The 24,639-nt window shown below is 40.2% G+C and overlaps 1 protein-coding gene across 2 annotated transcripts in view; it reads right to left on the bottom strand.

Annotated features, from left to right (window-relative positions):
* SYN1 (synapsin I) overlaps nt 1–24,639 on the bottom strand; it is a 61,503-nt gene that overhangs the window by 21,341 nt on the left and 15,523 nt on the right. For both annotated transcript variants that reach the window (XM_055438222.2, XM_055438223.2), the window contains exons 2-5: nt 24,375–24,432; nt 24,185–24,276; nt 21,892–22,048; nt 21,630–21,719 (exon numbers count right to left, since the gene is read on the bottom strand). In XM_055438222.2, coding sequence (XP_055294197.2) covers nt 21,630–21,719; nt 21,892–22,048; nt 24,185–24,276; nt 24,375–24,432 — 397 coding nt within the window. The remainder of the gene's footprint in view (nt 1–21,629; nt 21,720–21,891; nt 22,049–24,184; nt 24,277–24,374; nt 24,433–24,639) is intronic.

Raw genomic sequence — 24,639 nt, 5'->3', positions numbered from 1 at the left:
AGGAGTAGTATGATAAATGTCAGAGAAGGCAATGGCACCCCACTCCAGTACTCTTGCCTGGGAAATCCCATGGATGGAGGAGCCTGGTAGGCTACAGTCCATGGGGTCACAAAGAGTCGACACAACTGAGCGACTTCACTTTCACTTTCATTCACTGGAAAAGGAAATGGCAACCCACTCCAGTGTTCTTGCCTGGAGAATCCCAGGGATGGCGGAGCCTGGTGGGCTGTCGTCTATGGGGTCGCACAGAGTCAGACACGACTGACGTGACTTAGCAGCAGCAGTATGATAAATGTAATTTAATGTTTAATAGTGATCATCTGTATCACTAATGATTATTTACAATACTGAAAATCATGTTTAATGTCAGGAATGATAATTTACAATATTAGAAATAATGTATAATATCAGTAGTAATAATTGAATGCACCCTGGAGATGGCTGGATGGCATCACCGACTCGATGGACATGAGTTTGAGTGAACTCCGGGAGTTGGTGATGGACAGGGAGGCCTGGCGTGCTGTGGTTCATGGGGTCGCAAAGAGTTGGACATGACTAAGTGACTGAACTGAACGGGAAAATTTAGTTTAACTCATCATCCTGATAATCTTCCCCAGAGATGTAACAGATATTTAATATGCTTGTATTATTTTTTCTTATTATATGAGACTTTTACACTGCTTCCCTGTGCGCAAATCACCCCACTTAAAAATACTGACATTTTCAAAGACTTCTGAGGACAAGCCCGCCCCTCAGTGATAACGTTCCCCACTGTGAAGTCCTCACTGTGGACAAATCATCACATTTATAAATCTCTATTGCTGCCAAAACTACAGGTGACAAATCTCTAAACCCTTGGCATCTCTTTCCTTTGAAATGTCCCCTCTCGTCACAAATTCCATTTTCCACAAATATCCCAGTAATAAATACCTCTGTTGAGCTACCTTCTTTATTCATAAACATCTGATTGATGTATCTCCATTGATGACCTCCCACTGACAAATCTCCCCATTCACAAATACCCAGGAGCAATCTATCATCCACTGATGGACTCTAGTGACAAATATCTCCCTTGATGATTACCCAATCCATTGGCATATCTTCTATGACCACTCAGTTGACAAATCTCTCTAATCATGAATACCTTTCTGTGACATAATTCTCATTGACAACCTCTATCAACAAATCTTCCCAAGAATACATTCTACTGGCATATCTCCCCATTCAGGCATGCCTATCAAAACGCTCTCTTTGTCAAATTTTACCATTCAGAACCATTCAGAAATACCCACCATTGATATGTACCTCATTGCTAAACTCACTTGAAAAGTCTTTCCATTCATAAAACCTCATCCATTCACATAGCCCCTACAGATTGACCACCTTCCCCACTGACACATTTCCCCATCCTTAGATATCTCTAGTTGGAAAATCTCCCTTCTGGAACAGCTCTCAATATATTACCCTATATGTTGAAACATCTCTCCATACTCCCAATGACAGATGAAGAGGTAGAACAATTCTTCCTTTTCATCGATACTGACTGACACTTAGGTCTCACTCTCCAGCCTGGGACACCTCCTATGCCAGTAGTGATGAAATCTGAGGACCAACTCCAGTTATACCGTGGAGCGCCCACCAAAGGAAATGATTAGGGGACACATTCTCTCTGGATGTAGAGGTGAAGGTAGAGCTTGAAAAAAGAGATTAGTTGAAAGTCTGCATAAGAAGTTGTTGGAACCCCAGACACTCCTCAAATATCAGCCCCCACTGCAATAGAAGGCTGAAGATATGAGCTCTTAAAAAAGCAAAATAGAGAGTTCATGTGGGCAGGAACGCCCAGGCCACACCTCTTTGTTGTTAACTATTTATCCACCACTGAGCCTGGGCCTCCTGCTGGACCTTTGTGAAGAATTACAGCTCTGATGGGTGGAGGTGGGGCCACTGGTACCTGAGGGCAAGTCTCACTTTCCTTTCCCCCCATCACATCATGAGGGCCTCCTCTGACTCCAGGCCCCTGGAAAGCAGTAGTATTAATTAAATGTTCCCTGAATCCTCTCCTGATTGAGGGTGAGCTGGGCCACGAAAAGCTCATGCTTCAATTCTGCTCACCCTCGCTGTGTCTCCAGGTCCCTGCCATGAGTCCCAACTTCCTGCTGATCCCTGCTTTGTTCCTGGCTCTGTCCCTGACCAGCCTCAGGCTGGCCCTCAGGTGCTACCAACCACACCCCCACACTATTTATTGTAACTCAGATGTGGGTAAGTCTGGGCAGACCTCAGGAAGGCCTCTAATGCAGGGACTCACAGTGAGGTTCCAGAATAGTGGATAAAGTCCTGTGAGGTGGTTGAACCTAAACAGCAGTTGCTCTGCAAACTTTTTTTTTTTCCGAAGAGTCTTGGGACAGGGAAAATCTTGAATGTTTGAAACCCAAGTGATCCCCTGACACATTTCTCCCACCGTTAATCCTTGTGGCTTAATTCCTGGGTCTTCTTACTGAGACCATGAAGCATTATGAGTTCAAAACTTCAAGGCACCCTGCCTACCTCCTTCCCCATACCTGCCTCCTCACCAAAATACAAGCCCCTGACCTTGCTCTGGTTGAGGGAATAGGGTGGGTCTTTGAGGCCTCAAAACTAGGGATATGATACTAAGACCCAGCCCTTCATCCATTAAGTATTCTTCAGTCCCAGGGTCCCTATCCCTTCCCCGCCTCCCCACAGACAATCAATGTTCTAAAAAACCCAGAATCAACGTTTGTGGGTCATGAAAGTACTCAAATATAAAGAGCAATGTGGTTATATCTATCTACACACCACAGCAGTGATGACATCCCTGGGGAGAAGTTTTCTTCTGCTGCTGCTAAGTCACTTCAGTCGTTTCTGACTCTGTGTGACCCCATAGATGGCAGCCCACCAGGCTCCCCCGTCCCTGGGATTCTCCAGGCAAGAACACTGGAGTGGGTTGCCACCTCCTTCTCCAATGTGTGAAAGTGAAAAGTGAAAGTGAAGTCGCTGTTATGTCTGACTCGTAGCGACCCCATGGACTGCAGCTCACCAGGCTCCTCCGTCCATGGGATTTTCTAGGCAAGAGTACTGGAGTGGCTTGCCATTGCCTTCTCCGGAAGTTTTCTTCTAGGAATTCCTTATCTCAGGCCAGCCTGCATGTCCCTACCCTGCGTGGACACCTCATCTTCAGGCCTGTCTCTGTCCCAGCCCTAGAACAAAGTGTCCCCTCCCTGGAGCATTTTCTACCAAGTACTCCTAATCCCAGCATGCTGTGCTCCCGATTTTGGCGATCCACAGAAAATTCTGTCCCCAACCCATAGTGTCCTGGATCTTTGGGACTGAGCACTTGGGGATCACAATCTGTCCCAGCAAAGGGACATCTGGTCACACTTTACTGACCATCAGGGAATGGTATTCACCCGCTTTAGGCTCTTTGATGGATGAGAATGTTCACTGAGTTGTGTAGTCTTGGAAGGGGCTCAGGGAGGAGTATATCAGGGAGGGGTCCTGATTATCTACAGGTATGGCTGCAGGAATTCCAGCAGAGCTATTTAAAATCCTAAAAGGTGATGCTATTAAAGTGCTGCACTCAATATGTCAGCAAATTTGGAAAACCCAGCAGTGGCCACAGGACTGGAAAAGGTCAATCCTCATCCCAATTCCCAAGAAGGGCAGTACTAAAGAATGTTTAAAACACCGGAAAATTGTACTCATCTCCCATGATAATAAGGTTATGCTCAAAATCCTTCAAGCTAGGCTTCAGCATTATGTGAACTGAGAACTTCCAAATGTTCAAGCTGGGTTTAGGAAAGGCAGAGGAACCAGAGGTCAAATTGCCAACATTCGGTGGATCACAGAGAAAGCAAGGGGATTCCAGAAAAACATCTACCTCTGTTTCATTGACTACACTAAAGCCTTTGGCATGTGCATCATAACAATCTGTGGAAAACTCTTAAAGAAATGGGAATACCAGACCATCTTACCTGTCTCCTGAGAAACTTGTATGCGGGTCAAGAAGCAACATTTAGAACCTTGTATGGAATAACTGATTGGTGCAGGATTGGGAAAGGAGTACAACAAGACTGTTTATTGTCACCCTGTTTATTTCACTTAATGCAGAGTACATCATGAGAAATGTTGGGCTGGATGAGTTACAAGCTGGAATCAACATTCTGGGACAAATACCAACAACCTCAGATATGCAGATGATACCACTCTAATGGCAGAAAGCGAAGAGGGACTAAAGAACCTCTTGACAAAGGTGAAGGAGGAGAGTGAAAAAGCTGGCTTAAAACTCAGTATTAAAAAACTAAGATCATGGCATTGGGTTCCATCACTTCATGGCAAATAGAAGGGGAAAAGATGGAAGCAGTGACAGATTTCCCCTTCTTGGGCTCTAAAATCACTATGAATGGTGACTACAGTCATGAAATTAGAAGAAGATTGCTTCTTGGCAGGAAAGTAATGACAAACCTAGACAATATGTTAAAAAGCAAAGACATTACTTTGCCAACAAAGGTCTGTATAGTCAAGGCTATGGTTTTTCCAGTAGTCATGTACAGATGTGAGAGCACTGTACATAGAGAAGGCAGAGCACCAAAGAATTGATACTTTTGAACTGTGGTGCTGGAGAAGACTCTTGAGAGTCCCTGGGACAACAAGGACATCAAACCAGTCAATCTTAAAGGAAATCAACCCTGAATATTCATTGGAACATTCACTGGACTGATACTGAAGCTGAAGCTCCAATACTTTGGCCACCTGATAGGAAGAGCTGGCTCATTGGAAAAGACTTTGATGCTGGGAAAGATTGAAGGCAGAAGGAGAAGAGGGTGATAGAGGATGAGATAGTTGGATGGCATCACCAGTTAAATGGACTGAACTTGGGCAAACGGTGGGAAACGGTGAGGGACAGGGAAGCCTGGCGTGCTACAGTCCATGGGGTCACAAAGCGTCAGACACGACTTGGCAACTGAGCAACAAAATGCCTGCAGACACAGATCCAGCTCTTCCCTGTTCTTTCTGTTCCTTGCTCTTGTTTGCTGGCCCCTCTTCCTCTTCTGACCCCCTGCTCCTGCTCCTTCTCCATGTTCTATCCTTTTTTTCACTCCTCCACCTTCTCCTCACTCTCTTCCTTCCTTCCTGATCCACACTCCTCCTTGTTTCCACACTCCTGCTGTTTGCTATTTCCTTTCACCGGTCCCTGGCTTCCGGGCCCATCCTTCATCCTTGTGGCCCTTCTCTTCCAAAAGCAGAAGCTATGTAGAGAAGCACACAGAGCAGTGTTCTGCCCAATCACCCCCAGGTGCCTCCCTGCCACCCCTGCAAAGTCACATACCTGAGTATCAACTTTGCACAATCCCTGTGGAGGGACCCTGAGTGCAAGGATATGAAGGCATAAACTTTGCTGTCTTCCTTGGTGACCTGATATCTGCTATTAAATCTTCATGTACAATAGCCTCTGGCCTTGGATCCAGGCTTCTACTCAGCCGCAGTGGGCTGGGGATGCTTCATCTTCTTCAACATCATAAACCAATTTAAGCCCTTCAACCTCCCATCACCACTTCCTCAAGCCTCTGAAAGATTCCCAGCTTCTAACTGTGCTGGGGATCTATCTGGTTCACGTTCTGTTTCTTGATCTGGATGCAGAAGAGAGGACTATGTTCACTGTGTGAAAATTCAGTGAGCTATATATGTTCCCTTTTATGAACTTGTTACACTTCAATGAAATTGGCCCCTCAAAAGAAAACCCTGTAAACTACAAAAATATACTGTGCAGCACAGAGAATATAGCCATATTTTATTATTACTATAAATGGAATATAATCAAGAAAAATTGTGAATCACTATGCTGTACACCTAAAACTAATATAATACTGTAAATAACATACTTCAATTAAAAAATAAGTTAAAAAAAGAAAGGGAATAAATGAAGTCCCCCACCCTCTGAACATATCTCCCTTGCTTCTTCCACCAATTGCTCCCTCACTCCTGCACTCTCTCTCTCACACAATCCCAAAGTCACTTACCCTGTTGATTCTCACCGTGAAGCACCCTCTCTTTCCTTATAGCACAGGGACCATGAATCCTGGGCCCAGAGAAGGGACTGGATCCAGAGAGGCCTTGGGTTCGAACTCTGTCTGTCACATCATGAACCCTCTACAAACATTTGCTGAGCTATAAATCACCTGGAGTGCAGGTAGCAAGGAAAGAGAAGTCCCTATTCCCATAGCAACCCACCCTCTAGGTCTGCATAACCAAGTTGATGTAAGTAAATCACCAGGCTAGGGAAGTTTGGGTGAAGAGAAGTCAAACTGTACCCCACACTTGACTGGTAAATATTTAGACACACTGAGCTGAGTATCCTAGAGGATTCCTGGTGGTCTGCAAACTGGATGGGAGTAGATAGGGTAGCGGGGCCAGAGTCCTGATGTGTCTGCCATCTTAGCTTCCAAGTATGGGGCTGGGCAAGGCTGCTTCCACAAATCCAGGGCCACCTTTTACCCCTCCATGTTGTATAGTGTTGTTGAGGACAAAAGAGGAAATAGGGGAGGCAAGCTGGCTGGCAAAATGTCTAATGCTTCTGCCATCACCTGCCACCATTACCCACCATTAACTGTCTTCCTCTGAAGGCCCGTTCTTTCTGTCCCTGACAAAAATAGCCTTTGTATAGCTACAAAACAGCCAGGAGGTACTATCAGGAGTTAATGAGAAAATATAGTTATTAAGATAGCACTGAATTGGAACAGGTATAAAGAAAGTGACCAGTGGACTAGAACAGAGTCCTGAACTTGCCCACACATACATAGGAATTTAGGATATGATAGAGGTGGCATACCAGATCAGTGGGGAAAAAGGGGTTATCTATAAAGGAAAAGATGAAACTGGATCCCTATCTATCTCATACTGTATATGAAAATCAACTTTAAAGAACACATGTAATAAAGATGTTTGGAAGATTGCTAGGATTGCTATATTGAGAACAGCATTATGTAAGTGAATGGATGCAACAGTCATTCTGTAATGCATGTAGGGAAGTGTTAAAGAAATGTAATAAAGATGTTTGTAAGAATGCTAAAAAGAGAAAGGAAATCAATTTCAGATGGATGAAGAATTTAAATGTCAAAAACAAAGCTTGCTACATGTATCATCTACCAAATTTGCATTGTACATGGATCTAAATCTGGACTTTGAATTTTTCTTCCTTTAGTCTGTTAGTCTGTCCATCCATATGTGTCATATTGTTTAAATTAGAAAAGCTTCATAAAATGTTTGCTTGCAAAACATTAAACTCCTTGTAGACTGGAAAGGCCAGTCCCCCCTCAAAGCCCTTCTTTTTCAGGATTTTCCTGGCTATTCTTCCATGTTGCTTTTTCATATGAACTTTACAATCAACTTATCCAGCTCCAGATAACAGCTTATTAGGTATATTTGGGGCAATCATATTACATTTATAACTTAAAAATAGAGACCTAAGAAGGGAAACTGATATCTTTATGATCTTAATTTATCTTATCCACAAATAAGGAATGCCTTCCCATTTGTGTAAGTCTACCTTTGGGTCTTTCAGGAGTGTTTTAAATTTTTCCTCATATAACTTTGCACATCTCTTGTTAAACTTATTCTGAAGCATTTTATCTTTTTTGTTGCTACCTTAAATGAGGTTTTCTCTTCTGTCTGGTTAGTTGTATATATGGAAACTACTGATTTCTATATGCTGATTTTATATTCTGCTGTTACTATTATTGTTTGAATTTGTTACTGAATCTATGGGGAATTTCTAGGTATACTATCATGTAATCTATAAATAGAGATATTTTTACATCCCTTTACCCATTTTTACATCCCTTTACCCATTTTACCCATGCAAAAAAGATCTTCACGACCAAGATAATCACGATGGTGTGATCAATCACCTAGAACCAGACATCTTGGAATGTGAAGTTAAGTGGGCTTTAGAAAGCATCACTACAAACAAAGCTAGTGGAGGTGATGGAATTCCAGTTGAACTATTTCAAATCCTGAAAGATGATGCTGTGAAAGTGCTGCACTCAACATGCCAACAAATTTGGAAAACTCAGCAGTGGCCAGAGGACTGGAAAAGGTCAGTCTTCATTCCAATCCCAAAGAAAGGCAATGCCAAAGAATGCTCAAACTACCACACAATTGCACTCATCTCACATGCTAGTAAAGTCATGCTCAAAATTCTCCAAGCCAGGCTTCAGCAATACGTGAACCGTGAAATTCCAGATGTTCAAGCTGGTTTGAGAAAAGGCAGAGGAACAAGAGACCAAATTTCCAATATCCGCTGCATCATCGAAAAGCAAGAGAGTTCCAGAAAAACATCTATTTCTGCTTCATTGACTATGCCAAAGCCTTTGAATGTGTGGATCACAATAAACTGTGGAAAATTCTTCAAGAGATGGGAATACCAGACCACCTGACCTGCTCCTTGAGAAACCTGTATGCAGATCAGGAAGCAATAGTTAGAACTGGACATGGAACAACAGACTGGTTCCAAATAGGAAAAGGAGTACATCAAGGTTGTATATTGTCACCCTGCTTATTTAACTTCTATGCAGAGTACATCATGAGGAATGCTGGGCTGGAAGAAGCACAAGCTGGAATCAAGATTGCCGGGAGAAATATCAATAACAGATATGCAGATGACACCACCCTTATGGCAGAAAGTGAAAGAGGAGAGTGAAAAAAAGTTGGCTTGAAGCTCAACATTCAGAAAACTAAGATCATGGCATCTGTTCCCATCACTTCATGGGAAATAGATGGGGAAACAGTGGAAACAGTGCCAGACTTTATTTTTTGGGTCTCCAAAATCACTGCAGATGGTGACTGCAGCCATGAAATTAAAAGACACTTACTCCTTGGAAGGAAAGTTATGACCAACCTACGGAGCATATTCAAAAGCAGAGACATTACTTTGCCAACCAAGGTCCGTCTAGTCAAGGCTATGGTTTTTCCAGTGGTCATGTATGGATGTGAGAGTTGGACTGTGAAGAAAGCTGATCGCCGAATAATTGATGCTTTTGAACTGTGGTGCTGGAGAAGACTCTTGAGAGTCCCTTGGACTGCAAGGAGATCCAACCAGTCCATTCTAAAGGAGATCAGTCCTGGGTGTTCATTGGAAGGACTGATGCTAAAGCTGAAACTCCAATACTTTGGCCACCTCATGCGACGAGTTGACTCACTGGAAAAGACTCTGATGCTGGGAGGGATTGGGGGCAGGAGGAGAAGGGGACGACAGAGAATGAGATGGCTGGATGGCATCACCGACTCGATGGACATGAGTTTGAGTGAACTCTGGGAGTTGGTGATGGACAGGGAGGCCTGGCGTGCTGTGATTCATGGGGTCGCAGAGAGTCGGACAGGACTGAGCGACTGAACTGAACTACGCATTTTTACATCTATAATTGTTTTGCCTAGTCTAATTGCATTGGTCTAATACCTCTAAATGCAAAAAGGCAAAATGGTTGTCTGAGGAGGCCTTACAAATAGCTGAGAAAAGAAGAGAAGCTAAAGGCAAAGGAGAAAAGGAAAGATATACCCATCTGAATGTAGAGTTCCAAAGAATAGGAAGGAGAGATAAGAAAGCCTTCCTAAGTGATCAATGCAAAGAAATAGAGGACAAAATAGAGGACAAAAATAGAATGGGAAAGACGAGAGGTCTCTTCAGAAACTATAAAACTCCTAGAGGAGAACGTAGGCAAAACACTCTCCGACATAAATCACAGCAGGATCCTCCAAGACCCACCTCCCAGAATATTGGAAATAAAAGCAAAAATAAACAAATGGGACCTAATTAAAATCAAAAGCTTCTGCACAGCAAAGGAAACTCTAAGCAAGGTGAAAAGACAGCCTTCAGAATGGGAGAAAATAATAGCAAATGAAGCAACTGATAAAGGATTAATCTCCAAATTATACAAGCAGCTCCTGCAGCTTAATTCCAGAAAACTAAGTGACCCAATCAAAAAATGGGCCAAAGAACTAAACAGACATTTCTCCAAAGAAGACATAAAGATGGCTAACAAACACATGAAAAAATGCTCAACATCCCTCATCATCAGAGAAATGCAAATCAAAACCACAATGAGATACCATTTCACACCAGTCAGAATGGCTGCTATCCAAAAGTCTACATGCAATGAATGCTGGAGAGGGTGTGGAGAGAAGGGAACCCTCTTACACTGTTGGTGGGAATGCAAACTAGTACAGCCACTATGGAGAACAGTGTGGAGATTCCTCAGAAAACTGGAAATAGAACTGCCATATGATCCAGCGATCGCACTCCTGGGCATACACACCGAGGAAACCAGAATTGAAAGAGACACATGTACTCCAATGTTCATTGCAGCACTGTTTATAATAGCCAGGACATGGAAGCAACCTAGATGTCCATCTGCAGATGAATGGATAAGAAAGCTTTGGTACATATACACAATGGAGTATTTCTCAGCCATCAAAAAGAATGCATTTGAATCAGTTTTAATGAGGTGGATGAAATTGGAGCCAATTATACAGAGTGAAGTAAGCCAGAAAGAAGAACATCAATACCGTATATTAACGCATATATATGGAATTTAGAAAAATGGTAACCTGAACCCTGTATAAGAGACTGCAAAAGAGACATAGGCATTTAGAACAGTCTTTGGGACTCTGTGGGAGAGGGTGAAGGTGGAATGATTGGGGAGAATCGAATTGTAGCATGTATATTATCATAAGTGACCAGTCCAGGTTCGACGCATAAATTTTCCTCTGTTCATTTCTTTGCATTTGTGCTTTTTTAATAAAAATACTTTTAACTGTAAAGAAAAAAAAAAAGAAAATTAGAGATACCTAGGGAACATTTCCTGAGAGCATGGGTACAATAAATGATAGAAATGGTATGGACCTAACTGAAGCAGAAGATATTAAGAAGAGGTAGCAAGAATACACAGAAGAACCATATGAAAAGTTCTTCATGACCCAGATAACCATGATGGTGTGATCACTCACCTAGAGCCAGACATCCTGGAATGTGAAGTCAAGTGGGCCTAGAAAGCATTACTACAAACAAAGCTAGGGGAGGTGATGGGATTCCAGCTGAGCTATTTCAAATCCTTAAAGATGATGCTGTGAAAGTGCTGCACTCTATATGCCAGCAAATTTGGAAAACTCAGCAGTGGCCACAGGACTTCTGGAAAAGGTCAGTTTTCATTCCAATTCCAAAGAAAGGCAATGCCAAAGAATGCTCAAACTACTGCACAATGGCACTCATTTCACACTTAGCAAAGTAATGCTCAAAATTCTCCAAGCTAGGCTTCAACAGTACGTAAGCCAAGAAATTCCAGATGTTCAAGTTGGATTTAGAAAAAGCAGAAGAACCAGTGATCAAACTGTCAACTTCTGTTGGATCACAGAAAAAGCAAAAGAGTTCCAGAGAAACATCTACTCCTGCTTCATTGACTACACTAAAGCTTTTGACTGTGTGGATCACAACAAACTGTGGAAAATTCTTAAGGAGATGGGGATATCAGACCACCTTACCTGCCTCCTGAGAAACCTCTATGCAAGTCAAGAAGCAACAGTTAGAACCAGACATGGAACAATGGACTGGTTCCAAATTGGGAAAACAGTATGTCAAGGCTGTATATTGTCACCCTGCTTATTTAACTTATATGCAGAGTACATCATGCGAAATGCCAGGCTGGATGAAACACAAGCTGGAATCAAGATTGCTGGGGAAACATCAATAATCTCAGACATGCAGATGACACCACCTTTATAGCAGAAAGTGAAGAGGAACTAAAGAGCCTCTTGATGAAGGTGAAAGAGGAGAGTGAAAAAACTGGCTTAAAACTCAATATTCAAAAAACAAAGATCATGGCATCCGGTCTCATCACTTCATGGCAAATGGATGGGGAAACAATGGAAACAGTTGACAGACTTTATTTTCTTGGGCCCCCAAATCACTGCAGATGGTAACTGTAGCCATGAAATTAAGACGCTTGCTCTTTGGAAGAAGAGCTATGACCAACCTAGACAGCATATTAAAAAGCAGAGCCATTAGTTTACTGACAAAGGTCCATATAGTCAAAGCTATGGTTTTTCCAGTAGTCATGTATGGTTGGACCATAAAGAGGGCTGAGTGACAAAGAATTGATGCTTTCAAACTGTGGTGTTGAAGAAGACTCTTGAGAGTCCCTTGGACTACTCATCATTTTATGTTCCTTGTAATAATTTATGTGGCATTGGGATTAACTGGTCTCGAACAGTTTGGTAGAATTCCCCTTTGAAATCATTTGGGCCTGATGCTTTTTTAGGAGGTAGTTTCTTAATAACTTTCTTCATTCAGTTCAGTTCAGTCGCTCAGTCGTGTCTGACTCTTTGCAACCCCATGAACCGCAGCACGCCAGGCCTCCCTGTCCATTACGAACTCCCGGAGTCCACTCAAACCCATGTCCATCGAGTCGGTGATGCCATCCAACCATCTCATCCTCAGTCGTCCCCTTCTCCTTCTGCCCTCAATCTTTCCCAGCATCAGGGTCTTTTAAAATGAGTCAGCCCTTCACATCAGGTGGCCAAAGCATTGGAGTTTCAGCTTCAACATCAGTCCTTCCAATGAACACGCAGGACTGATGTCCTTTAGGATGGACTGGTTGGATCTCCTTGCAGTCCAAGGGACTCTCAAGAGTCTTCTCTAACACCACAGTTCAAAAGCATCAATTCTTCGGTGCTCAGCTTTCTTTATAGTCAAACTCTTACATCCATACATGACCACTGGAAAAACCATAGCCTTGACTACACGGACCTTTGTTGGCAAAGTAATGTCTCTGCTTTTTAATATGCTGTCTAGGTTGGTCATAACTTTCCTTCCAAGGAGTAAGCGTCTTTAATTTCATGGGTGCAGTCACCATCTGCAGTGATTTTGGAGCCCAGAAAAATAAAGTCAGGCACTGTTTCCCCATCTATTTGCCATGAAGTGATGGGACCAGATGCCATGATCTTAGTTTTCTGAATGTTGAGCTTTAAGCCAGCTTTTTCACTCTTCTCTTTCACTTCCATCAAGAGGCTCTTTAATTTTTTTTTCACTTTCTGTCATAAGGGTGGTGACATCTGCATATCTGAGGTGATTGATATTTCTCCTGGCAATCTTGATTCCAGCTTGTGCTTCCTCCTCCAGCCCAGCATTTCTCATGATGTACTCTGCATATAAGTTAAATAAGCAGGGTGACAATATACAGCCTTGATGTACTCCTTTTCCTATTTGGAACCAGTCTGTTGTTCCATGTCCAGTTCTAACTATTGCTTCCTGACCTGCATACAGGTTTCTCAAGAAGCAGGTCAGGTGGTCTGGTATTCCTATCTCTTTCAGAATTTTCCACAGTTTATTGTGATCCACAGAGTCAAAGGCTTTGGCATAGTCAGTGAAGCAGAAATAGATGGTTTTCTGGAACTCTCTTGCTTTTTCGATGATCCAGCGGATGTTGGCAATTTGATCTCTGGTTCCTCTGCCTTTTCTAAATCCAGCTTGAACATCTGGAAGTTCACAGTTCATACATTGCTGAAGCCTGGCTTGGAGAATTTTAAGCATGACTTTACTAGTGTGTGAGATGAGTGCAACTGTGTGATAGTTTGAGGATACTTTGGCATTGACTTTCTTTGGGATTGAAATGAAAACGGACCTTTTTAAAAATGTTTTATTTATTTTAATTGGAGGCTAATTACTTTACATTATTGTATTGGTTTTGCCATACATTGACATGAATCTGCCTCGGGTGTACATATATTCCCCATCTTGAACCCCCTTCCCACCTCCCTCCCCATCCCATCCCTCTGGTTCATCCCAGTACACCAGCCCCAAGCATCCTGTATCATGCATTGAATCTGGACTGGCGATTCTTTTCACATATGATAATATACATATTTCAATGCCATTCTCCCAAATCATCCCACCCTCGCCCTCTCCCACAGAGTCCAAAAGACTGTTCTATACATCTATGTCTCTTTTGCTGTCTCGTATACAAGGTTATCATTATCATCTTTCTAAATTCCATATATATGCGTTAGTATACTGAATTGGTGTTTTTCTTTCTGCCTTACTTCCCTCTGTATAATAGGCTCCAGTTTCATCCACCTCATTAGAACTGATTGAAATGTATTTTTTATAATTGCTGAGTAATACTCCATTGTATATATGTACCAAAGCTTTCTTATCCATTCGTCTGCAGATGGACATTTAGGTTCCTTCCATTTCCTGGCTATTATAAACAATGTTGCGATGAACATTGGAATACATGTGTCTCTTTCAATTCTGGATTCCTCGGTGTGTATGCCCAGGAGTGCGACTGCTGGGTCGTATGGCAGTTCTATTTCCAGGTTTTTAAGGAATCTCCACACTGTTCTCCATAGTGGCTGTTCTAGTTTGCATTCCCACCAACAGTGTAAGAGGGTTCCCTTTTCTCCACATCCTCTCCAGCATTTATTGCTTGTAGACTTTTGGATAGCAGCCATTCTGACTGGCGTGAAATGGTACCTCACTGTGGTTTTGATTTGCATTTCTCTGATTATGAGTGATGTTGAGTATCTTTACATGTGTTTGTTAGCCTTCTGTATGTCTTCTTTGGAGAAATGTCTGTTTAGTTCTTTGGCCCATTTTTTTATTGGGTCATTTATTTTTCTGGAATTGAGCTGCAGGAGTTGCTTGTATATTTTGGAGATTAATTATTTGTCAGTTGCTCCGTTTGCTATTATTTTCTCCCATTCTGAAGGCTGTCTTTTCACCTTGCTTATAGTTTCCTTTGCTGTGCAGAAGCTTTTAATTTTAATTAGGTCCCATTTGTTTATTTTTGCTTTTATTTCCAGTATTCTGGGAGGTGGGTCATGGAGGATCCTGCTGTGATTTATGTCGGGGAGTGTTTTGCCTATGTTCTCCTCTAGGAGTTTTATAGTTTCTGGTCTTACATTTAGATCTTTAATCCATTTTGAGTTTATTTTTGTGTATGGTGTTAGGGAGTGTTCTAGTTTCATTCTTTTACAAGTGGTTGACCAGGAAAACTGACCTTTTCCAATCCTGTGGCCACTGCTGAGTTTTCCAAATTTGCTGGCATATTGAGTGCAGCACTTTTACAGCATCATCTTTCAGGATTTGAAATACCTCAAGTGGAATTCCATCACCTCCACTAGCTTTGTCTGTAGTGATGCTTCCTAAGGCCCACTTGACTTCTAGGTGATTGATCACACCATCGTGATTATCTGGGTCATGAAGATCTTTTTTGTACAGTTCTTCTGTGTATTCTTGCCACCTCTTCTTAATATCTTCTGCTTCTGTTAGGTCCCTACCATTTCTATCCTTTATTGTGCCCATCTTTGCATGAAATATTCCCTTAGTATCTCTAATTTTCTTGAAGAGATCTCTCGTCTTTCCCATTCTATTATTTTCATCTGTTTCTTTGCATTGATCACTGAGGAAGGCTTTCTTATCTCTCCTTTCTGTTACTTCTATGGAAACTGGTGTGTTATGCTCAAATGGGGTAAATTTCAGTAAACTATGTTCCCCTAGAAAGTTATCCAAGTCCTGTAGCCTTAAATTTTTATCTGGGAATGCCTTTTTATATTTTGACTTTTGGAATCATGCTAACATATTACATTTAAATACATAAAATTAAGTCAGTATAGATAGTAAAAAACCTAAAATTTAATATAAAGGGAAACAAACTATATTTGAAATAAAATGTGTAACACAACTGTTTTGAATGACAAAATGAACTAAAGCATGTAGCATTTGAATATAATACTTTGTATATTCTCATATAAAGACATAAAAAGGGCAAACAAATCTCAAGTTATACCTTATTGAGGTTGTTTTTCACAGTGGTGTGTTGAAATTCTAAAAATATTTTCTGTGTATTGTAGGATTGAGCAAATGAGTAAATATGTTGATGATGTTGGAAGCTAGGGCTCTCAGTGTTAGAGAAGAGAAATATAAATATGGAATGGGGAAAGGCTAGAAGGAACCTTATATTGTATTGGATTAGAATTGAAAGTATCAGTGGAATTCCCTGGTGGTCCAGTGGTTAGTACTTGGCACTTTCACTGTTGGGGGTCTGTGTTTGATCCCTGGTTGGGGAACTAAGATCCCACAAGCTGTATGGCATGGCAAAAAAAAAGTATCAGTATGAGCACACTACATATAATTTCATACATGTGTATATATAAAATTTCATATGTATATATGTCATAAACCACTCCAATAATCTTGCCTGGAAAATCCCATGGACAGAGGAACCTGGTGGACTACAACCCATGGGGTCACAAAGAGTCGCATACGATTGAGCAACTAAACAGCAACAAAAATATATTTCCTAGCTCTTCACAATGAGGCAATCTAGAAGCAAGGATGTTCCAGTAGCAATGATCTAGCTCCCAGATCCTGACTTTGAAATACCATTATCCTAGGGCAGGGAGAGAACAAGATATACCTGGAGGAGAAGTCAGCAGAAATACCAGAGTAAGTGCCTATAACAGTCCTCTCCTCTGTAAAAGCAATGAGAATACTGGCAAAAGTAGTCACAATGAACTTTGTCAGAACTCTGAAAATTGAGCATAGGTTTACAATAATTCAAGAAGTATTTACTCAAGAAAAAGGCTGAATCTCACTAAGAACAGTTAAGTTTTATGAAATTTGAACTTTTTCTGTTTTTATTCTCTTCTTTCCACCTCCCCAACAGATTTGAAAATCAACAGCCTTGCAATTCTGATGAAAACCAGCAGGCTAGCAGCCAATGGAAGAAGCAGAACAGGGTTGGAGTCCTCCAAAGCCCCATTCCCAAAGAACTATCTTTATTTAACCTGTCTGGGACTTACCTAGAAAACTTCACACACAGGACTTGTCTATTTGACCTGACTCAGAGTTCACCTGATGTGAGGAGTGTTTTGGGCAGATGCTTTTCAAAAATAATCAGCAGCAGTTATTTAACAGAGCAGCTGCTTGAGGCAACAATTATAGTTAAGAAAAACAACAAGCTGATCAAAAGACTTAACAGAAAAATCTGGGGAATAAGACATCCATAGGAGTCTTTGAAAAGTTCTGACATATTCCTAGGAATCTAAAAAGCCATAAACATGCATAAGGCTGTGTGCATGAATAGGATCTCTGGCTGACCCCGAGGCTCTGCACAGGCAGGAAGTGAAGGCTAAGCAAAGTTGTAAAAACGTGAAGAAATGAGCATCTGTAACAGTATGAATGCATACTGTTATGTTTTTTTTTGTTTCTGACACTTTCCCCAGCCTATCTGATTTAAAACACAGCTGCATCAAGCAATAATTCATAAGTCTATATGCATGGGCATATGATGTGTAAAAATGTAATTTGTATGACAACAATAGCACAAAGGCAGAGTGAGTGAATAAAGCTATAAAGAGGCAAAGTTTTTAAAATACTATTGAAATTAAACTGGCTTTAATTAAAATGAGAGTGGTATAAATTAAAATGTTAATTGTAATCCCCAGGGAAACTACAAAGAAAATATTTTTTAAAAAATATGGAAAAGAAATATCAAGAGAATTATAATGGCACACTGGAAAATATCTATTTAACATGAAGGTATGCATTAACAGAGAAATACAGGAACAAAAATAGACACAAAAATATAGAAAACAAATAGCAAAATTATAACATAAATTTTATCTTATCAGTAATTACATTAAATGTAAATTAATTAAACACTCCAATTAAAGGGCAGAGATAGGCAAAATAGATGAAAAACATGACCCAATATATGCTATCTACAAGAGATACACTTTAGAAACAAGTTGAACTACACTTTCAAATAAGTTGAAAGTAAATGAATGGAAAAAGATTTACCATGCAAACAGTAACCAAAAGAGGACTGGCATGGCTATACTAACATCAGATAAAATAGACTTTAAAACAAAAGTTGTTACTAGAGATAAAAGAGGACATTTTATATTGATAAAAGAGTCAATCTATCAAGAAGATTTAACAATGATAAACATATATGTACCTAACAACAGAGTTATATTGAAACAAAAAACCAGGCAGAACTGAAAGGGAGAAATGGACAATTCAGCAATAATTGCTGGAGATTTTAATACCTCACATTAAATAATGCATAAAACAACTAGACAGCGGATAAACAAGGAAAGAGAAGACCAGAACAGCACTGTAAACCAACCAGACCTAACAGATGTCTATAGAACACTCCATCCTACAACTGCGGCATACATATTCTTCTCAAGTGTACATAGAACATTCTCTAGGACAAACTATATGTTAAGCCACAAAACACATCTCAATAATGTAAAAGGACTGAATCATACAAACTATGTTCTCTGACTACAACTGAATGAAATTAGAAACAAATAACAGGAAGAAATTTGGGAAATTCACAAATATGTGGAAAGTAAAAGACTCTGATGCTAGGAAAGGTTGGGGGCGGGAGGAGAAGGGGACGACCGAGAATGAGATGGCTGGATGGCATCACCGACTCTGTGGACATGAGTTTGAGTGAACTCCGGGAGTTGGTGATGGACAGGGAGGCTTGGCGTGCTATGATTCATGGGGTTGCAGAGAGTCGGACACGACTGAGCGACTGAACTGAACTGAACTGAACTGAACTGAAACAACATACTCTTAAATAAACAATGGGTCAAAGAAGTCATCATGAAAATTAGAAGATACTTTGAGACAAAAGAAAATGAAGACAATGTACAAAAATTGCTTATAGGGAAATTCATAGTTGTAAACTTTTATTTTTAAAAAGAAGAAAAATATCAAGTCAACAGCCAATAATCTTCCTAAGAATTTAGACAAAAAGCAAAAGCAAAAACAAACACCAGAGCAAGCAGAAGAAAAGAATAAATAAAGATTAGGGTGGAAATAAATGAAGTTGAAAATAGAAAAAAAAAATAGAGAAAATTGGTGAAACGAAAATTGATTCTCTGAAAAGATCAACAAAATAGACAAACCTTTAGACTAAGATTTTAAAAAAGAGAAAACTAGCTACTAAAATTAGGAATGAAAGAGACATAATTACTAACCTTACAGAAATAAAAAGGACTATAAGAGAGTTCTATGAACAATTCTATGCTAATAAACTAGAAAACCTAGCTGAAATAGACAAATTCCTAGAAAGACACAAACTTCCGATACTAACTCAAGAAGTGAAAAATCTGAATAGACCTACAATAAATGAAGAGATTGAATTAGTGAATAAAAAAAACTTCTTTACTGGTGAAGTATACCAAAAATTTAAAAGTAACACCAATCTTTCATTAACTCTTCTTAAAAATAGAAGATGAGGGAACACTGTCTATTTCATTGTATGAGGTTACTATTACCCCAATACCAAAACCAGACAAAGACATCATAAGAAAACTACAGATCAATGTCCCTTATGATTACTGACAGCATAATTTTCAACAAAATACTAAAAAACTGAATCCCACAGCATATAAAAAGGGTCATATGCCAGATCAACTGGGATCTGACCCAGGAATGCAAGTGTGGCTTAATTCAGATAAAAGTCAATTAATGTAATACACCATATTCATAGAATAAAGGCCAAGAGCCATATCATATCAATAAACACAGAAAAAACATTTGACAGAGTCCGACATCCTTCCATGATAAAAACACTTCAAATTCAGAAGGGACAACAAACAAGTGTTCATCAACACTTAGGTAGCAGTTAGTATATATGCCAGATGCACTGTTCTAACCACTGTTCTTTATGTTTGCTAAATAATTTAATTCTCACATTAACTCTATGAGGCAGGAACTATTATTACCCCCATTTTACAGATGGGAAAACTGAGGCGCAGAGCATTTAACTAATGTTTCTTATGTTCAGAAGTTAGTAAGTTGTGGAGCTAGGATTACAACACAGAAATTCTGACTTCAGGGTCCATGTTCTTAACCATAGTTTCTCAATGAATATAAGATAATAATAATGATGAACAAATTTGGTTTCAAAGTAATAATTTGATTTTCATCTACAAGTAAGCTTAATTCATAACACTGCTGATTTGTATCAGTGACCATAATTTGTAATACTTGTAAGAATTTTTACTACTTTAATCAATGTTTATTCAAGTTGATAAAGCTGGGTCAATATTGATATTTAATTGTAATTTAATTCATAAAACTGGCGATGATAACTTATATAAGTAAATACAACTTATAAAATCATAAAAAACTTGTAAAATTAGTTATAAAATTTGATGGCACTAGGCACAGTGACTCACTTTCTATTTGGAACTAAAATTTTATTAATAACTTGGAATTAATAATTTGATTAATGTTGTACTCATATTAGTAATCATAACTTTAATATTAGTGACTATTTATGATATCAAGAGGATTATTAACCACATTAATAGTGATTTCTATTAGTAACTGTTGCTGCTGCTGCTGCTAAGTCACTTCAGTCGTGTCCGACTCTGTGTGACCCCATAGACGGAAGCCCACCAGGCTCCCCCATCCCTGGGATTCTCCAGGCAAGAACACTGGAGTGGGTTGCCATTTCCTTCTCCAATGTGTGAAAGTGAAAAGTGAAAGTGAAGTCGCTCAGTCGTGTCCGACCCTTAGCGACCCCACGGACTGCAGCCTAACAGGCTGCTCCATCCATGGGATTTTCTAGGCAAGAGTACTGGAGTGGCTTGCCATTGCCTTCTCTGATTAGTAACTGTAGGATAGCTCAAAATATAGATATTCATAATTTATATTAGTAATCTTAATTTATAACATTGGCAATAATTTGTAACAGTATGTTACAATGTTTGTACTTATAGCTTAATTTCTTTTAGTAATTATACCTTAATTCACAAAATAGGTTCTAATCACTTATATTGAGAATCTTAATTTATAACACTTGTAATAAATTGTAATCTTAGTTATAATATTTGATGATATTAGTAATGATAATACAATTTTTATTATTAAGTATGATACAATTCAAAACAGGGACTTATAATTTGTATTAGAGCATAATTTATATACTGATAATAATTTAAATAATAGTTATAATCTTCAGTGATAGTAGAAATGATTACTTAACTTCTATTTGGAACTATAATTTATAACACTGGTACTCATAATTTACATCAATAAGAATAGTTTGAAATAATGGGTATAATTTATAATGTTAACAATTATATTTGATAATAGTAGCCAACAGTCAAATTTTCTATTTGCATACAATTTAATGTATAACATTGCTATTGATAATCTTTACTGGCAACCCTAATTTGAAACACTGTTAACATTTCTATCAGGAGGAATATTTGATAATGTTAGTAACAATGTCTTGATTTGTATATGTAACGTAATCTGAATCATTACATTAATTTTGTTTACATTGGAAATCAGTTTCTTAATACTGGTGAGAATAGACACTATAGCAGGATCAATGATTTAAATCATACTTGTAACTACGTACATAAATGTATGGCATTAATAAACCCTATCACAAAGCAACGTCGCCCTCCATGTGCATGTGTCAGCTGTACTCTCTGATGGCATTCCACCAGCAACACATCCATTGGCAATATTATTGCAATAGGCATGATGCTTTTCCCTCCTGCCCACTCCCTTCCCCTAGACTCACCATCTCTTTGTGATTGGGGTAGAAGGTCTGATCGATTAGAGGGAATTCCTCTGTCCCCAGTTTCTTGTGCAGTCGAACCATCTGGGCAAACTAGGAGAGTCAGAAGAGATGGGTCAGCAAGTCCCTTCACCTTGAGGGAGTCTGTAAGCTGGGACTTCCAAGGTTCCAAGCTTCCTCCGATCCCCCAAATCACACTGGTTCAAACTCCCACATGCATGTATGAGCTATTCCCTCTGCTAGTAGCACCCTTCCTGTCACTTACCACCCAGGGTTTGTCACAGAAGTTGTAGACAGAATGCAAAGAGTTAATGCTGGGGATTCCGGCATACTGCAGCCCAATAACCAAACTGCGGTAGTCTCCATTCCGTGCCATGCTGAAGGCATGCTGGCGGATCAGCACGAAGTCTGGCTTCAGAGACCTGGGGTGGCAAGAGTAAGAGTGTTGAGGGTCCCCCCAGAAGTTCCCCACCACCTTTAGAATAAAGGTCAAGTTTTGAAATCTACATGGCCCCTAGAAACGGCATAGTGGTTTCTTACCTCAGCCACACACACAAGCTATTCCCTCCACCTATGCCCTTCCTAACCTCTCCTCATCTTGTGACCCCCTTTCAAGTCTTTCCTGCCTGCTCTTTCCTCACCAAGGTAAGCTTGCAGCTTGCCTACTCAGCTCTTACAGTTTCCCCATCACAATCTCTTAGACTACCACTGTACACAAAAGATCCTGCCCAGAATAAATGCCAGCCTCAGGGCTCTACATGGGCTATTCCCTCAGCCTGAAATGTAGCCTCCCTAGATTTCTGCATGCACCACTCTTCCACCTCCTTCAGGTCTTTCCTCAAATATCTCTCACTCTTTTGGTCTACACCAACCAAACTGCAGACTCTTCATCATCCAACAATCACTACAGCCCTTTGCTGATATACATAAATATATTTTTAGCACTTCGACATTTTCTTCTTTGTTTATTATGTGTATCCCACAGTAGAATGTAAGCTTCATGAGAGCAGAGGATTTTTTTTTTTGGTCTTTTTGGGGTCTGTTTTGTTCACTTCCAGGACCTCAGCATGAAGAACAGCTCCTGACACACAACAGATACTCAGTAAATATTTGTTGGATGTGAAATGCTGAGAGTAGCACCTGGTATGCAGTAGATGCTCAAGAAATACTTGTTGAATTAGTCACTGAAAAATTTGGCTTGTTGTCTTCTGAGATCCTTGGCTCTTCTTCAGAAGAGAAGCTATCTCCTTTCATTCTGTTCCTAAGTTCTTTAAAAAAATTGGAATATAATTGACATGTTATATGTCAATTACTAGGACTTCCCTGGTGGCTCAGAGGTTAAAAGTGTCTGCCTGCAATGCGGGAGACCAAGGTTCGATCCCTGGGTTGGAAAGATCTCCTGGAGAAGGAAATGGCAACCCACTCCAGTACTCTTGCCTGGAGAACCCCACGGATGGAGGAGCCTGGTGGGTCACAGTCCATGGGGTCGCAAAGAATTGGACATGACTGAGCGACTTCACTTTCACTTTCTGGAGGAGGAAACAGCAACCCGCTCCAGTATTCTTGCCTGGAGAATCCCATGGACAGAAGAGCCTAGCGGGCTACAGTCCGTACGGTCACAAAGAAGTGGACATAACTGAAGTGTAAGGTGTATTGTTGTTGTTTAGTTGCTAGGTTGTGTCCAACTCTTTTGCAACCCCATGGACTGTAGCCAGCCAGGCTCCTCTGTCCATGGGATTTCCCAGGCAAGAATACTGGAGTGGGTAGAAAATCCCTTGTACAGAGGATCTTCTCAACCCAGGGATGGAACCTGAGTCTCCTGCATTACAGGCAGGTTCTTTACCACTGAGCCACCAGGGAAGATATATAATCTGTTATTGATACATTTATATTAATATAATATGATTGCCATTGTAGCATTAGTTAGTACTCTTACCATTGTCACATAATTATCATTTCTTTTTTTCATGGTAGGAATAATTAAGATTTAGTTTTTTATAATAGGAGCTTTGCTGATTATGATATAGTATTATTGTCTATATCATGCATACTGTGAATTAGATCTCTAGGACTTATTTATCTACCAGTTGCAAACTTGGACACTTAAACATCTCTTCTATTTTTACACACCCTCCCCCAGCCTCTAGCAATCACCCTTCTAGAAAGGTGATTTCTATTAGTTTGGGTCTTTTAGAATCCACATCTAAGTGATATCATACAGTATTTCTCTTTCTCTGTCTGATTTATCTCACTTAGCATAATGGCCTCAAGATCCATCCATGTTGTCACAAATGGCAGGATTTCCTTCTTTCTCATGGCTGAATAACATCCCTTTGTGTGTGTGTGCGTGTGTGTGTGTGTGTGTGTATGTATGTGTACCACTTCTTCTTTATCCATTCATCCATTGATGGATACTTAGGTTGTCTCCATATCTTGGCTACTGTAATGTGCCTAAGTCTTGTTCACAGAAAGATAGGATAGGAGGTGGGGAATCTCCCTCAACTCTAAGGGAGCCCCTATGTCTCTCCCATAATACCAAGGTAGCCTTTTACACTCACCGCACAACCTTCACCCCATTCCGAAGAACTTCCATGTCCACAGAGAATCCACCATTGGCATGAGCCACGAGGTTGAGATCAGAGAATTCAGCCTGGGGAGGAAAAATATCAGGGATTCACTCACATCACACACAAAAGACCACTTTGCAGTATGGACAGTTGGCCCCCCGGTCCACCTGCCCCAACTAACCTGTTCTACTTTAATGTCAATTTCTCCATGGATCTTTTTCCCTTTGAAGTATTTCGCCCTGGAGAGGAAAAGCAGAACACATCTGTTAATGCTCAAGTCTTAGAAAGACAAAACCCAGACGGGTCCTTGGACCCCTTTGCTCCTTCAGTGCCACTACAGAAACTATAAAGTGATTTATGATCATTGAAATAGTTTGAAAAAACCTAAGAGTTGTTTGTGAACAATGAAGTCTGTTATAATCCTTGTGGAGGTATGTAAATGTCAA

Source organism: Moschus berezovskii, chromosome X, assembly GCF_049115385.1.
Source record: "Moschus berezovskii isolate FMDL1 chromosome X, NW_MosBer_1.0, whole genome shotgun sequence".
Classification (NCBI taxonomy): Eukaryota; Metazoa; Chordata; class Mammalia; order Artiodactyla; family Moschidae; genus Moschus; species Moschus berezovskii.
Note: the sequence above shows the minus strand (reverse complement) of the source record. Positions and strands in the feature narration are given on the sequence as shown.